General features: G+C 47.5%; 1 protein-coding gene across 1 annotated transcript in view; it reads right to left on the reverse strand.

The window, feature by feature from the left end:
• The window catches only part of ccdc92ba (coiled-coil domain containing 92Ba), a 90,228-nt gene that overhangs the window by 56,451 nt on the left and 17,037 nt on the right, over window positions 1-16,740 (reverse strand). Inside the window, exon 2 of the mRNA XM_078224815.1 lies at window positions 10,980-11,127. Coding sequence (XP_078080941.1) covers window positions 10,980-11,109 — 130 coding nt within the window. The 5' untranslated portion in view covers window positions 11,110-11,127. The remainder of the gene's footprint in view (window positions 1-10,979; window positions 11,128-16,740) is intronic.

Genomic DNA, 16,740 nt, shown 5'->3' on the forward strand with positions numbered 1-16,740 from the left:
GCAAGTCTACTTGTGACACTAATAAAATAAACTTAAACTCAATACCCACATCCCAAGAAAGAATGATTTAGAGAGAAAATGTACATTTATCCTGAGGTACGCTTTGACTGTTGACCCCTTTGATAGTGTTTTATAAACAACTCTTTTACAAACAGGAAGGTTTAACTATCACAAACCAAATAGCCTCTCCAGTCAGCTAGAATCCGCTCATCAAAGCATCCGCTCACTTCTCCAAAGATTCTTCTCTGCTCTACTTTACCAGAACTCCAAGTATTGATTATTCTTCACATCAGAAGTTTCCCGACGTGCTCCCTAAGCCTGCTTCTTGACACCGCTTCGCTTGCAGTAGCGTTCTGGGTCTCCCTGCTCTGTGCGCTACGTCCTGGGTAATAGTGTTGCTCATTCAAACGGAAATTCAGGCAGCGATGCAATATATGAAGGTCGAGGTTGAGGAGCTGTTTCTCCATCACGTGAGGAATGATATTGATCTCCCGTGGCACTGAAGGTTGCAGACAGCTGTCTGGGATTTGCGTTCTTTACCAGTCGCACATTCAGAACATACAGGAGGGCTCCCCTGATGGAACGCCAGGAGAACATTTAAAATTGCCTGTAAAAGATTGCTGCCTCTCGTCATTGTCGTCTTTGGAGCTAATCTGGTTCCCGGTTATTCGATCAATTAGATGCGATTCGGGTGGCATGGTGACACAGTGGTTAGCACTGCTGCCTCACAGTGCCAGGGACCCGGGTTCGATTCCCGGATTGGGTCACTGTCTGTGCGGAGTTTGCACGTTCTCCCCATGTCTGCGTGGGTTTCCTCCGGGTGCTCCCGTTTCCCCTCTCAGTCCGAAAAACGCCTGGTTAGGTGCATTAACCAGGCTAAATTCTCTCTCAGTGTACCTGAACAGGCACCGGAATGTGGCAACTAGGGGATTTTCACAGTAACTTCATTGCAGTGTTAATGCAAGCCTACTTGTGACACTATTAAGGTAAAATAAACTTTAAGACTTGGTGCCAGCTGTGCTGTCATCACAAAGTTGGCCTGGGTGTGAAAGGCCATTCGGCCCATTTGAACTCATTCTTACAGAATGCCGCCATTGTCTCTGGTGCCCCCCCTCATAGACCGATCCATGACCTGCCTCTCCTATTTCTCATTAATGTGCTGCCCTCATCAACGTCATCTGAAAATCCCCTCAGGTTCCATAAATGTGCTGACGACACCCAGCAGTACCTCATCCCAGCCTCTCCCGACCCTACAGGTGTCTCAGACTTGTTCAGGCAGCTTGCAAGGCAGCAGATACTTGGGAACACCGTGACCTGGAGGCTGCCCTCCCAAGTCACTCACCATCCTGACTTGGAAACATATCGGCATTCCTTCGCTGTCGCTGAGTTGAAATCCTGGAATTCCCTCCCTAACAGCACCGTGGGTGTATCTACATGTCAGGGACTGCAGCAGTTCAGGAAGGCAGCTCAGCACCATCTTCTTAGCGGCAACAACGATTGGCAATAAATGTTGGCCTAGCCAGCGACGCCCACATCCCGTAAAGTGAATTCGGAAAAATATTCATCTTGCTAAATCCTGCCACAAACTCCATTCCCTAACCACTGATTCCAATTCTCTCCTTGGCAATTTCTGCAGGTTGAAACCTACTGTTTGCATCCTTGGTCCTTGTCCCGATGTGTTTTGATATCTTATCCGTGTTATCTCGAAACTGCTTATTTTTACCCCAGTAAAATCTCCCAGCTGTCACTGCCTCAGCTCACCTGTTGCTGAAACATCTTACCTGTGCCTTAGTTACGTCCAAACTATTCCAAAACTCTCATTCAACCCTCTCCATAAACTTCAGCCCATCCAAAGCTCTGCTGCACACATCCTGAAGTACCATTCGCTACACCTGGCTCGTGGTTAAACAACGCAGTGATGTGAAAATTCCCATCCTTGTTTTCAAATCCCTCCGTGTCCCAGCCCCTCCCCATCTCTGTAAGCTTCTCCAGCCTCACAACCCTCTGAAATATCTGCCCCCCCTCCCAGGTCCGGTCCTGAGTATCCCCAACATTAATTGTTCCACCATTGGCAGTCACACCTTCAGCTGCTGAGGCTCTGAGGTCTGGAATTAATTCCCTTCAACCTGTTCACCCCCTCTAACCCCCTTCAACCCCTTCCTCCCCTCTACCTCCTTCTACTCCTTCGCCCCCTCTACCCTCCTTCAACCCCTTCATCCCCTCTACTGCCCTTCAACCCCTTCGTCCCCTCTACCCCCCGTCCAACCTCTTCGCCTCCTCTACCCCCCGTCCAACCTCTTTGTTTCCTCTACCCCCCTCAATCCCTTTGCACCCCCACCCCTCTCTACCCCTTCACCCCTTCTCCACCTCCCTTCCACTTCTTTGTCCCCTCTACCTCTCCCATCACGTGCAGAGTCTGCACGGTTATGAACACGGGCTGCTTCAGTATCTGAGGAATTGTGAAAAGTGAACATTGCGCAATAATCAGAGAACGTCAGCAAGCATCCCCATATCTGACCTTACGATGAAAGGAAGGTAATTGATGAAGCAGACGGTTGGGCCTAGGACACTACCCTGTGGGACTCCTGCAGTGAAGTCCAGTATCTGAGATGGCTGACCTCCAACAACCATCTTCCTTTGTGCCAGATATGACTCCAACCAGTGGAGAGTTTCCCCCCCCCGATTCCCATTGACTCCAGTTTTGCTAGTGCTCCATGATGCCACACTCGGTCGAATGCGGCCTTGATGTCAAGGGCTGTCACTCTCACCTCATGTGTGGGATTCAATCTTGTTTGACCCAAAGCCTGTACTGAGGCTGGGAGCCGAGTGGTCCTGGCGAAACCCAAACCCAGCGTCAGCGAGCAGGTTATTGTTGGCCTGGCACAGTCTCTCTGACCCAAGCACCGTTCAGCTGATTCCAGCATAGACCAATGAGCCACTGCAAAGAGGCTCAGCGATCAATGCAGCTAACTAATGGCAGCCCAATCAGACAGACAGTCTCCTCTTCCCCGGCTCTCTATAGTTTCAGCAGGGATGAAGTGTCAGCGTGCTGGATGAGATCATAATAAAAATAAAACGTTCGGTACAACTACAAATGCTCTTAGTGCAAGGCCAGATCAGATTGATGGTGTTTAAGTTAGATACAGTGCTCACTGGATGACATTCGGAGCCTGTGAGAGATTGCTCACTTCAAGATGAGGGAAGTACAGAGAACAGCTTTCATAATTTTTCTGGTGAATCACGTCTAAGTGTCAATTTTTATTTTGGATATGACACAATGCAATACTAAATCTGCCTGAGAATATTCCAGAAGTGCCCGTAATTGGAAATACAAATGCTGGAAACGTGCACTGCATTAATCAGTATTTAAGAAGAAATATTGGTTCATGCTTTGAATGGGAACCCTGTGTTGGATTTGTGACTTAGAATCATAGACTCCCTACCGTAAAGAAGGAGGCCATTTGGCCCATCGAATCTGCAGCGACAACAATTCCACCCTATCCCCGTAACCCCACATACGTACCCTGCTAATGCCCCGAAACTAGGGTCAATTTAGCACGGCGAATCAACCTAATCCGCACATCCTTGGAGTGTGGGAGGAAACCGGAGCACCCGGAGGAAACCCACGCAGACACGGGGAGAACGTGCAGACTCCACACAGACACCCAGGGCCAAATAGAACCCGGATCCCTGGCGCTGTGAGGCAGCAGTGCTAACCACTGTGCCACCCTTGCAGATTATGCAAATTTCTGACAAGAGATTATCGGCCCAAAAGGTTAACCCTCCACACGTGCTGTTATACTGCTAAATCTGTTTTTATTCCACAAATATGTGTTGTAATTCCCTGGAATTTAGACAACTAAAGCGTGACTTGTTCAATACATTAAGGGGAACTGATACACTAGATAAAAAAAACTATTTCCATTGGTTGAGGAGCCGAGGACCTTCTTTTCTGGTCTCTCAAAGTTGAGGGAACATTTTTATACAAAAAGGGTATTACACATTGTAAAAAAACATTCACAAACAGTAGTCAATGCTGGATCAATTCTTAATTTTAAAATCCGAGATTGATAGATGTTTTGTTAACCAAAGGTATTAAGGGATGTGAGGCCAAGCTGGGTATGTAGAGGGAGGTCACTGATCAGTTATGGTCTCATCGAATGCGGAAGAGATTCGAAGGGTCCAATGGCCTCCTTTTGTTCCTTGGTTCCCCCTCCTCACGGTGGCACAGTGGTTAGCACTGCTGCCTCAGAGCTCCAGGGACCCAGGTTCGATTCCCGGCTTGGGTCACTGTGTGGAGTCTGCACATTCTCTCCATGTCTGCGTAGGTTTCCTCCCACAGTCCGAAAGATGTGCTGGTTAGGTGCACTTGCCACGCTAAATTCTCCTTCAGTGTACCCGAACAGGCACCGGAGTGTGATGACTAGGGGATTTTCACAGTAACTTCATTGCAGTGTTAACGTAAGCCTACTTGTGACACTAATAAATAAACTTCAAAAATTTTTAGTTGAGGCCAAAACGTTGTGTGATTTAATGAAGAAATTAGATATAGCTCTTGGAACTAAAGGGATCTAGGGGTTTGGTGGGGGGGAAGGGGGATCAGGATATTGAATTTGATGATCAAAATGAATGGCGGAGCAGGCTTGAAGGGCTGAATGGCCTCCTCCTGCTTCTAGTTTCTATGTAGCCACACTACCAGAAGGACGTGGAGGCTTTAGAGAGAGTGCAGAGGAGGTTCACCAGGATGTTGCCTGGTATGGAAGGGCTTAGTAATGAGAGATTGGGTAAACTGGGGTTGTTCTCACTGGAAAGACGGAGGATGAGGGGTGACCTAATAGAGGTGTATAAAATTATGAAAGGCGTGGATAGGGTGAACGGTGGGAAGCTTTTCCCCAGATCGGTGGTGACGTTCATGAGGGGTCATAGGTTCAAGGTGAGGGGGCGGGAGGTTTAACACGGATATCAGAAGGGTGTATTTTACACAGAGGGTGGTGGGGGCCTGGAATGCGCTGCCGGGCAAGGTGGTGGAGGTGGACACACTGGGAACGTTTAAGACTTATCTAGATAGCCACATGAACGGAGTGGGAATGGAGGGATACAAAAGAATGGTCTAGTTTGGACCAGGGAGCGGCGCGGGCTTGGAGGGCCGAAGGGCCTGTTCCTGTGCTGTATTGTTCTTTGTTCTTTTGTTTCTATGATTATGGCCTCATTGAATGTGGAATAGATTTGAAGGGCCTAATGGCCTCCTTTCGTTCTTTGGTTCCCCCTCCTCTGTCCACTGCAGCATCCATTTGATTCACAAATAACTCCAAATTAGAAATCGCCTCCTGTGTTCTAAGCTGGGGTCTGTCGTACGAGTCCAGAGTGTGAAGAAACATTTCGTAATCTCCAACCTAAATTAGCTTTTTTTTTCCAATTGGAAGCAGCATCCAACTTCTGTAATTTAAAATCAATTCCCCGCTTGCCTTTCTCAAACCTCCCAAACCTCTCAATGAGATCATCTCTAATGCATCTTCTGGCAAGACTGAAGATTGGCCAAGACTTTCTCCAGAGAGCCTCACTTCACCTGTGACAAGTTTCACTTGAAGATTCCCTCATCATTTTGACATTAATTTCCAGTCTCAGTCTCCCACTCCACCCCCTCACAGACAGAGCTTCTGATTCTGTCAGCAACTGATTAAAAACTAACCATGGTGGCACAGTGGTTAGCACTGCTGCCCCACAGCGCCAGGGACCCAGGTTTGATTCCCAGCTTGGGTCACTGTCTGTGCGGAGTTTGTACGTTCTCACCGTGTCTGCGTGGGTTTCCTCCAGGTGCTCCGGTTTCCTCCCACACTCCAAAGATGTGCGGGTTAGGTGGATTGGCCATGCTAAATTGCCCCATAGTGTCAGGGGGACTAGCTAGGGTAAATGCATGGGGTTATGGGGATAGGGCCTGGGTGGGATTGTGGTCAGTGCAGACTCGATGGGCTGAATGGCCTCCTTCTGCACTGTAGGATTCTATGATCCTATGAACTGAGGTTAACAACGAGAGGGGGAGTGGAGCTGTCATTAAACGGCTGTGGGATAAATAAATCTATGAAAGCTGTAACTCTAACTATCAGGCTAGACTAGGCTACCTTCATAACAGACCTGTGGGGAATGGGATAAGACACATATAATGGTTTCTTCTTCAATGACCATGGACAGTTCCTTCATCATAGGATCCCTACAGTGCAGAAGGAAGCCCTTCGGCCCATCGAGCCCATCCAGGCCCTATCCCCATGCATTTACCCTGCTAATCCCACTGACACTAAGAGGAAATTAGCATGACCAATCCACCTAACCCGCACATCTTTGGAGTGTGGAAAGAAACTGGAGCAGCTGGAGGAAACCCACGCAGACACGGGGAGAACGTGCAGACTCCGCACCGACAGTCACCCAAGCTGAGAATCGTATCCGGGTCCCTGGCGCTGTGAGACAGCAGTGCTGACCACTGTGCCACCCACGTAGTGCACGGGTGACTGGAATGACGTGATCCTAGCATCAGGGGCAGCATGGTATAGCAACTTTTATACTTTACATAAAAATATCACTGTTATCGTGACTCCCTAAACCAAACTCACAGTAATGTGGTTGACTTTTCAATGCCTTCTGAAATGGCCGAGCAAGCCATTCAGTTCAAGGGCAATTAGGAACAGGCAACAAATCATTGGCTTTGCCAATCACTCCCTCATGCCACGAAAGGAGGGAAAAAAAGAGGGAATAGAGAAATGGCAGAGAAGCTAAATGATGAGTTTGTGTCTGTTTTCACTACAAATGACAAAGGTAATCTCTCTGATACAGAGATCCAAGGGAAGATGTGGAGTTGGGGGAAACTGATATAAGTAAGAAGGTTGATTTTGAGAAACTAATGGAACTGAAAATTGATAAGTCCCTGGGACCTGATATTCTGCATCCCAGAGTGTTGAAAGTGGTTGCTATGGAGATAGCGGACACATTGCTGCTCACCTTTCAAAATTCTATAGATTTTGGAATGAAATCGTAGAAGAAATCATAGAAACCCTACAGCGCAGAAGGAGGCCATTCGGCCCATCGAGTCTGCACCGACCACAATCCCACCCAGGCCCTACCCCCGTATCCCTACATATTTTACTCACTAATCCCTCTAACCTACGCATCTCAGGACACTAAGGGGCAATTTTAACATGGCCAATCAACCTAACCCGCACATCTTTGGACTGTGGGAGGAAACCGGAGCACCCGGAGGAAACCCACGCAGACACGAGGAGAATGTGCAAACTCCACACAGACAGTGACCCGAGCCGGGAATCGAACCCAGGACCCTGGAGCTGTGAAGCAGCAGTGCTAACCACTGCGCTACCGTGCCGCCCGAATGTTTCCTGAAAATTGGAAGGTAGCAAATGTAAGAAGGGAGGGTGAGAGGAAACAGGGAACTACAGACCTGTTAGCCTTACATCAGATAGAACATAATAACTAGGAGCAGGAGTAGGCCATCTGGCCCCTCGAGCCTGCTCTGCCATTCAATAAGATCATGGTTGATCTTTTTGTGGACTCAGCACCACTTACCCACCAGCTCACCATAACCCTTAATTCCTTTACTGTTCAAACATTTATCTATCCTTGCCTTAAAAGCATTCAGTGAGGTAGCCTCAACTGCTTCACTGGGCAGGGAATTCTACAGACTCACAACTCTTTGGGTGAAGAAGTTCCTCCTCAACTCATTCCAAATTTGCTCCCCCTTACTTTGAGGCTATGCCCCCTAGTTCTAGTTTCACCCGCAAGTGGAAACAACCTCCCTGCTTCTATATTATCTATTCCCTTCATAATCTTAGATGTTTCTACAAGATCTCCCCTCATTCTTCTAAAGTCCAATGAGTATAGCCCCAGTCTACTCAGTCTCTCTTCATAAGCCAACCCTCTCAACTCCGGAATCAACTTAGTGAATCTCCTCTGCATCCCCTTCAGTGCCAGTATATAGGTAGGGAAATGCTGGAATCTAATATAAAAGGATGTGATAAGTAGACACTTGGACAATCATGATCTGATTGGACCTACTCGGCATAGATTTACGAATGGGAAATCATGTTTGACAACTTTGTTGGAGTCTATTTGAGAATGTTACTAATAAAGTTGTTAAAGGAAAGTAAATGGACGTGGTACATTTGGACTTTCAGAAGATGTTTGATAAATTCAGGAGGTTAACTGGCAAAAATAAAATTTCATGGGATAAGAGCCAACATACTGACATGGATTGAGGATTGGCTAACAGACCGAAAACAGAGAGTCGGTCATTCTCACATCGGCAGGCTGTGGCTATTGGGATACCACAAGGATCCATATTTGGACTCGAGCTGTTCACAATATAGATCAATGATTTGGATGTGGGGACCAAATGTAATATTTCCAATTTTGCAGATGATCCAAAGTTAGGTGGGAATGTGGGTTGTCAGCGAGATATAAAGCAGCCACAGGAGGATTTGGACAGACTTAGTGAGTGAGCAAGAACACGGCAGATGGAATATAATGTGGAAAAATGTGAGGTAATCCATTTTTGGTGGAAGGAACAGATGTGCAGAGCATTTCCTAAATGGTAGGAAATTAGAAAGCGTAGATGTATAAAGGGACCTGGGGGTGTCCTTGTCCATAAGTCACTGAAGGCTAACATGCAGGTGCAGCAAGCTATTAGGAAGGCTAATGGAATGTCGGCCTTTATCACAAGAGGGTTTGTGGACTGGAGCTGGAGTAGTGAGCTCTTGCTTCTATTGTATAGAGCCTTGGTTAGACCACATCTGGATTACTGTGTGCAGTTATAGTCCCCTTACTGCAGAAAGGATATTATTGCCATAGAAGGAGTGCAACAAGTATTCACCAGACTTGATCCAGGAATGGTGGGATTGTCCTATGAAGAGAGATTGGGCAAACTGGGCCTGTACTCTCTAAGAGTTTAGAAGAATGAGGTGTGATCTCATTGAAACCTACAAAATACTTAAAGGAATTAGAATAGAATATCATAGAAACCCTACAGTACAGAAACAGGCCATTCGGCCCATCGAGTCTGCACCGACAACAATCCCACCCAGGCCCTACTCCCCATATCCCTACATATTTACCCACCAATCCCTCTAACCTACGCATCCTGGGACACTAAGGGGCAATTTAGAATGGCCAATCAACCTAGCCCGCACATCTTTAGACTGTGGGAGGAAACCGGAGCACCCGGAGGAAACCCACGCAGACACGAGGAGAATGTGCAAACTCCACACAGACAGTGACCCAAGCTGGGAATCGAACCCAGGTCCCTGGAGCTGTGAAGCAGCAGTGCTAACCACTGTGCTACCGTGCCGCCATAAACAGGGCAGATGCAGGCACGATGTTCCCCTTGCTTGGGGAGTCCAGAACAATTTATTTCAAAATAAGAGGGATGCCATTTAGGGCTGAGACGAGGAGAAATTTCTTTACACAGGTGTTTGAATGTTTGGAATTCTCTACCCCAGAGGACTGTGGAAGCTCTGTCACTGCGCATATTTAAAGCAGAGATTGATAGATTTCTGATTAGTCATAAAGTAAAGGGTTATGGGGACAGTGTGGGTGCAAAAAGTATTGAAGCATCAAATCAGCCATGATCATATTAAACGTCAGAGCCAGCTTGATGGACTGAATGGCCTACTCTTGTTCCTATGTTGGAAATGCCAAGACCCATAATTTATAATTTTACAATCAGAGAACTTTCAGAATTATATTTTGTTAACAGCCACATGCATAATTACGCATGATTTATATAGACAGCAACTTGCAAACACACAACCTCGACTGACTAACAGAGCAAGAGCAACAGGTGCATGGGAATCTCACTACTGCAAGTGCCCCTCTTCGTCACACTTTGACTCGGAAATATTTTGCCGTTCTTTCACTGTCGCTGGATCAGAACCCTGAAACTCCCACGCTAACCGCACTGTGAGGGTACCTACACCAGTCGCTCAAAAAGCCTGCTCACTAGCTGTCGAAGGGCAGTTGCGGGTGGACAATAAATGTTGGCCAGACAGAGTTAAATACATCTAACTACATGGGGGCACAGTGGTTAGCACTGCTACCTCACAGCGTCAGGGACCCGGGTTCGATTCCCGGCTTGGGTAACTATCTGTGCAGATTCTGCACGTCCTCTCCGTGTCTGCGTGGGTTTCCTCCGGGTGCTCCGGTTTCCTCCCACAGTCTGAAAGACATGCTGGTTAGGTGCATTGGCCATGCTAAATTCTCCCTCAATGTACCCGAACAGGCGGCAGAGTGTGCCAACTAGGGGATTTTCACAGTAACTTCATTGCAGTGTTAATGTAAGCCTACTTGTGACACCAATAAATAAACAAACCTTAACTGAACTCACTTTGAGTTATCATAGAATCCCTACAGTGCAGAAGGAGGCCATTCGGTTCATTGAGTCTGTACCAACTACAATCCCAACCAGGCTCTGTCCCTGTAACCCCATGCATTTACCCTAGCTAGTTCCCCGACACTAAGGGGCAATTTACCATGGTCAATCCACCTATTCCGCACATCTTTGGACTGTGGGAGAAAATCGGAGCACCCGGAGGAAACCCAGGCAGACACGGGGAGAACGCGCAAACTCCCACACAGACAGTGACCCAAGCCAGGAATCGAACCCAGATCCCTGGCGCTGCACAATTGCAGGCGAATGTTCTTGACTCTAAAGTCTGCAGTCTGGGTGTGGTCAGATATTTCCCACATATAAAGACCTTCAGAAAACCAGGTCTGCACGCCAGACTACTCTTGAGCAATGCCATGGGAGATCAGCTAGTCATCGAGACATCATCTGATGACCTGCTCTTGGTGTCAAAGCCAAATGTTTGAAGCGGTGAGTCTTGCACCCTTACGGCCCCCCGTCGCATTTCGGACCCGTCCAAAAAGCCAACCCCGATAGCGCCCTCCCCTCCCTGGGTCAGGGACTGCGGGGAGGGACTCACCAGTGCAGCGTTTCTGCAGTTGAAGTATCTCCATGTGCAGCCCGTGCAGTAAGTCCATGTGCTCTCCCTTCAAGAAGGCGATGTTTCGCTGAACGCTCTGCAGCTGTCGCTCCAGAGACGAGGTCTCCATGGTGACCGAGTAAACCGCCTGAGCCCAGAGGAAAGCATAGATTAATGATCAGGAAAGACACTTAATGTGAAGCACAAGTCATGTTCAGAGACCACCACCCCCTCCACCAAGGACATCGCAATCAATCCCCCCCCTCTTAAATCTTAGAATAGAATAGAATCATACAGTCCAGAGAGGGGGCCAAACGGCCCATCGAGTCTGCACCACAATCCCACCCAAGCCCTAGCCCCATAATCCCATGCATTTACCCTAACTAGTCCCCCTGACACTATGGGGCAATTTAGCATGGCCAATCCACCGAACCCGCACATCTTTGGAGTGTGGGAGGAAACTGGAACACCCATAGTTAACCCACGCAGACACGGGGAGAACGTGCAAACTCCACACAGTGACCCAAGCAGGATTTGAACCCGGGACCCTGGTGCTGTAAGTCAGCAGTGCTAACCACTGCGCCATCCACTGAGCTCCGATGCAGCGCCCTGGCTGTTTCTATGCAACAAACAACATTTATAGAAGAACAACTCTGTCTTCAAAACAGACCATAGAGTTTTGAAAATTGCTCCATTATGCATGTTGACAAAATATCAGAGTTCCCAGAGTTTAAAATGATAAATTATGGGGTTTTGGCATTTCAAAGGTTACATTTTTCATTCTTTCATGAGATGTGGGCGTCGCTGGCAAGGCCAGCAATTGTTCCCCGTTCCTAATTGCCCCTTGAACTGAATGTCTTGCTCGACCATTTCAGAGGGCACTTAAAAGTCAACTGCGTCTGGAGTCACATGTTGGCCAGGCTGGGTAAGGAAGCCAGATTTCCCTCCCTAAAGGACATTAGTGAATCATAGAATCCCTACAGTGCAGAAGGAGACCATTTGGCCCATCGAGCCTGCACCGACAACAATCCCACCAGGCCCTATCCTCATAACCCCACATATTTAGCCTGCTAATGGGCGGCACGGTGGTTAGCACTGCTGCCTCACAACACCAGGGACCCGGGTTCAATTCCGGCCTTGGATCACTGTCTGTGTGGAGTTTGCACGTTCTCCCCGTGTCTGCGTGGGTTTCCTCCAGGTGCTTTGGTTTCCTCCCACACTCCAAAGATCTGCAGGTTAGGTGGACTGGCCATGCTAAATTGACCCTTCGTGTTAGGGGATTAGCAGGGTAAATATGTGGGGTTATGGGGATGGGGCCTGGTCAGTGCGAGACTCGATAGGCCGAATGGTCTCCTTCTGCACTATAGGGATTCTATGATTCTAATCCCTTTGATACTAAGGGGCAATTTAGCACGGCCAATCTACCTAACCCGCACATCTTTGGTCTGTGGGAGGAAACCGGAGCACCCAGAGGAAACCCACGCAGACACGGGGAGAACCTGCAAACTCCACACAGACACAGTCACCCGAGGCTGGAATTGAACCCAGATCCCTGGCGCTGTGAGGCAGCAGTGCTAACCAGATGGGTCTTTGCAACAATCAATGATGGTTTCATGGTTATGGACTGGCTTTATCATTCCAGATTTTATTCATTAAATTTCAATTCCAACAGCTGCAATTCCAAGCCGTGGTGGGATTTGAACCAGTGTCCTGGGGGAATTAGTCCAGTAACCGTACCACTATGCCACCATCGCCCCACAGTGCTAACTAATCACATGGAGGATGATTTTAAGACAACGTTGTGACTGGGAACATGTGCAGAATTCCACACTACCAACTGGTGCATTGGTTCCCTAACTCCAGCCGGCCCTGGGCCATTTTCCCTGGAGGTGGAACTGAGATGTTGGACAGCGACCTATTTGCAAGCAATAAGTGTACCAACTGAGATAAATAAGGGTCCATTGAAGGAGGCCAAGTGTGATTTTCAAGTCAGGCTTCAAGTCCCCGCAGGCAGCGGGGGGGTCAGAGTTCAGCTGCCTGGAGATGGCCTCCTGGCAAAGGCCATTTTTAAAATTTTAAGTTTGAAAAGTTGGAGAGACTGCCTCCATTCTGAAGCGCCCTCGCTCTCTCTCTTACTTACCCTGCCATGGCTTCCTGTTGCTGCTGCCAATCGGAAAGGCTTCTCATTGGCCCTCCAGCTTTTGAGAGGCAGTCCGTGGTACTTAAAAGGATGGGGAGACTCATCCCCTGGTCATTAATTGGCTGCTCTGGGGGAAAAAAAATCACAGCAGAGTGACTGTTTCCCACAAAGTGTGAGCTTTTAACCATCATTTCAGTTTGATGCTGGGGCCCCATGTGCAAAATCCTGTCCATGCACATTGAACCAATGTCCTCTGAATTTCCAAATTTAAAAAAAAGAGAATCGTTCCTTGATAAATGTTTCTTATTTTATGAGAACAGCAAGATATAAATGGCGTTTCCAGAAACAACATCAGTGCAGGAATAAGCAACACCTGCGCTGATTATAAAATGATTAATTATGGCAAGCCATCTTCATCTCTGCCTCGAAAATTATCTCTGGAAATTTGCATAATAATCATCAGCTTGGCATATTTTACCTCATGTGCTCCAAGTTTTTGACTTCCACTTGCCTCATTGGTTTGGTTAGTCCCATAAATGACCTCCTCAGGCCTTAGCCATCCAGTCCTGATGAAAATCTCTCCCAAAAGACTCCTTCCGATGCTAACCGACTTGCTGCGTATTTCTGACGTTTTGCCTTTTTTTTTGAAACCCAATCACAGTAGACCCCTCTAGCCCATTGCAACCATTCAAGTCAATCTGTATCTGACCTGTATCTTAACTCCATTCAATTTGGTCCCATATCTCCTCATACTGTTGCCTAGCTAATATTTATTAATCTCAGTTGCCCCCCAACCATTAAAAAAATTTTTTTTTTTAAAACTCCATCCTTAAAGTTACAAAGCCAATGCTCAGAGTGGACCGGGAAAACCCAAATCCATTCCTTGCTTGCTCCAAAAACCAAATTCAAATTGAATCCAATTCACGGTCCCCATGAGAGTGACAAACAAGATCCAAGCTGACAAGAAGAGACATTGCAGCCCATCCTGGACTTGATCTGATGCTGGATCTTAGCCAAAAGGCCGAGATTTCCAGATGTCTACTCAATTGTGTGTGAAGAAGGGCTTCCTGACATCACCCCGTCTCTAAATTTAAGGTTATGACCCCATGTTCTGGACCGCTCCCTATTCGAGGCAATACTTTTGCTCTATGTGCACAAACTCCTCTGATCACCTCAGACACCTCGATACATCACTGTCAATCTTTTATGCTCTTGGATGTACAAGTCTTGCGCATGAAACCTGTCCTCATAATTTAAACTGTTACATTTAATTGTCTGCCAAGCTCCGAATCCAAATCGCAATGCATGCACTACATATTTCTATCAGAAACCTATTAACAATTTCTTACTCTGATCAGCCAAGGCGGGATGGTGGCACCGGTGCCTCACAGCTCCAGAGACCCTGGTTCTAATCTGGGTTTGGGTCACTGCCTGTGCATTCGCTTCGTGTCTGCGTGGGTTTCCTCCGGGTGCTCCGGTTTCCTCCCACAGTCTGAAAGACGTGCTGATTAGGTGCATTGGCCGAGCTAAATTCCCCTTCAGTGTACCCGAACAGGCGCCGGAGTGTGGCGACTAGGGGATTTTCACAGTAACTTCATTGCAGTGTTAATGTAAGCCTACTTGCGACACTAATAAATAAACAAAGGAGAGGTAAGTATAGCAGGAGTGAGCTTAATTGGATATCTCTTTCAAATAGCTGACAGAAGCCCGATAGCCTGAATGGCCTCCTCCTCTGCTGTGTGATTCCATATCCAAGAACCTAAGGGCGGCACGGTGGCACAGTGGCCAGCACTGCTACCTCAGAGCGCCAGGGAGCCGGCTTGGCTGACTGTCAGTGTGGAGTCTGCACATTCTCCCCATGTCTGCGTGGGTTTCCTCCAGGTGCTCTGGTTTCCCGTCACAGTTCAAAGATGTGCGGATTAGGTGGATTGGCCATGCTAAATTGCCCCTTACTGTCAGGGTAAATACATCAGGTTACGGGGATCGGGCTTGGGTGGAAATTGTGGTCATGCAGACTCGATGGGCCAAATGGCCTCCTTCCGCACTGTAGGGAATCTATGATCCTATGAACTCATATGACTTTAAAATACCGCATACTCTGGAAATCTTAAATCAAGATTGTGCCAGAGCGAAGCGACTTCTTGCAAGTTGTGCCCAGCATACTTTCTAACTCTATCTTTTACTCCTTCTCTATGAACGGTATGCTTTGTCTGCATAGCGCGCAAGAAACAATACTTTTCACTGTAGGCTAATACATGCGACAATAATAAATCAAATCAAAACAGTAGATGTTGGTAATATTCAGCAGCTCTGGCAATGACCGTGGAGACAGAAAGAGAGTAAAAGTTTTAGATTACTGGCCTTTTGTCAAGCCTTGAAAGGTTAACTCTGTTTCTTTCTCCAAACCTGCCAGACCTGCTGAGTGTTTCCAGCATTTTCGGTTTCTATTTGAGGGTAGTCTACAGGTCATCAACCATCCGTGCATTTGATAGCAGGAACTGATGATGATGATCGGGAGAGGCTGTTCCAGCGGGAGAAAAACTGCCAAGGTCAACTGCAACATTCCGAATGTCACCCTGTTTGAGACAAGTGAAATCGGGAACACTTTAGGGTCAACAAAGTTCAGATTGCCATTGGCATGTACCAACCCAGACAGCAGGCAATATTACAGCCTGATGCTAACAGTGTCAACTTTTGTTCTCACTGACTCTACACATGGGTAAAATGTCTATAATTTCCAAGCAGTTAACCTCACCCAATGTATCGATGTGATGCATTGTCATAACATCGAATCATACAATCCCGACAGTGCAGAAGGAGGCCATTCAGCCCATCGAGTCTGCACCAACAACAATCCCACCCAGGCCCTATCCCCATGACCCTACGTATTTACCCTGCTAGGCACAGTGATTAGTGTCAGGGAGATTAGCTGAGGTAAATGCATGGGGTTATGGGGACAGGTGGGATTGTGGTCGGTGCAGACTCAATAGGCCGAATGGCCTCCTTCTGCACTGTAGGATTCTAGTCCCCCTGACAATAAGGGTCAATTTAGCATGGCCAACCCACCTAACCTGCACATCTTTGGAGTATGGGAGGAAACCGGAGGAAACCCATGCAGACACGGGAAGAAGGTGCAAAGTCCAGACAGACAGTGATCCAAGGCCGGAATCGAACGCGGGGCCCTGGCACTGTGAGGCAGCAGCGCTAACCACTGTGCCACCATGTTGCCCATGGAGGTACAATCCTCTGTCGAGTGTTTTGTACGGTAGACAGCAATGTTGGGAATCAATGCCGCTTGCAATGTTACTTTTCAGCGAGTAAGCAATGCTATTTAGATTTATTTCCATTTCCTGACTAACCTCATTACAGAAAAAGCTTTCGAAGTTAAAGCATTATCCCAGGTGGGATATTGTTGCCCAGTGTACAGGACTAAAAATGCTGTTACAATCAGTTACATGGGATAAGAGGAGAAACACAAAGTATGGAACTGCGATGCCAGTAAGTTGCTTCCACGAGAGTTAAAACCATATGGAGTTGAGAATTGCAAGGAACTGACTGTGAGGAGCTCCGGCTACGGGGTCCACACTTCAGGCTCTCTGTCTGGAGACAATACACATCTCT

The sequence above is a fragment of the Mustelus asterias genome, chromosome 12 (assembly GCF_964213995.1).
Source record: "Mustelus asterias chromosome 12, sMusAst1.hap1.1, whole genome shotgun sequence".
NCBI lineage: Eukaryota > Metazoa > Chordata > Chondrichthyes > Carcharhiniformes > Triakidae > Mustelus > Mustelus asterias.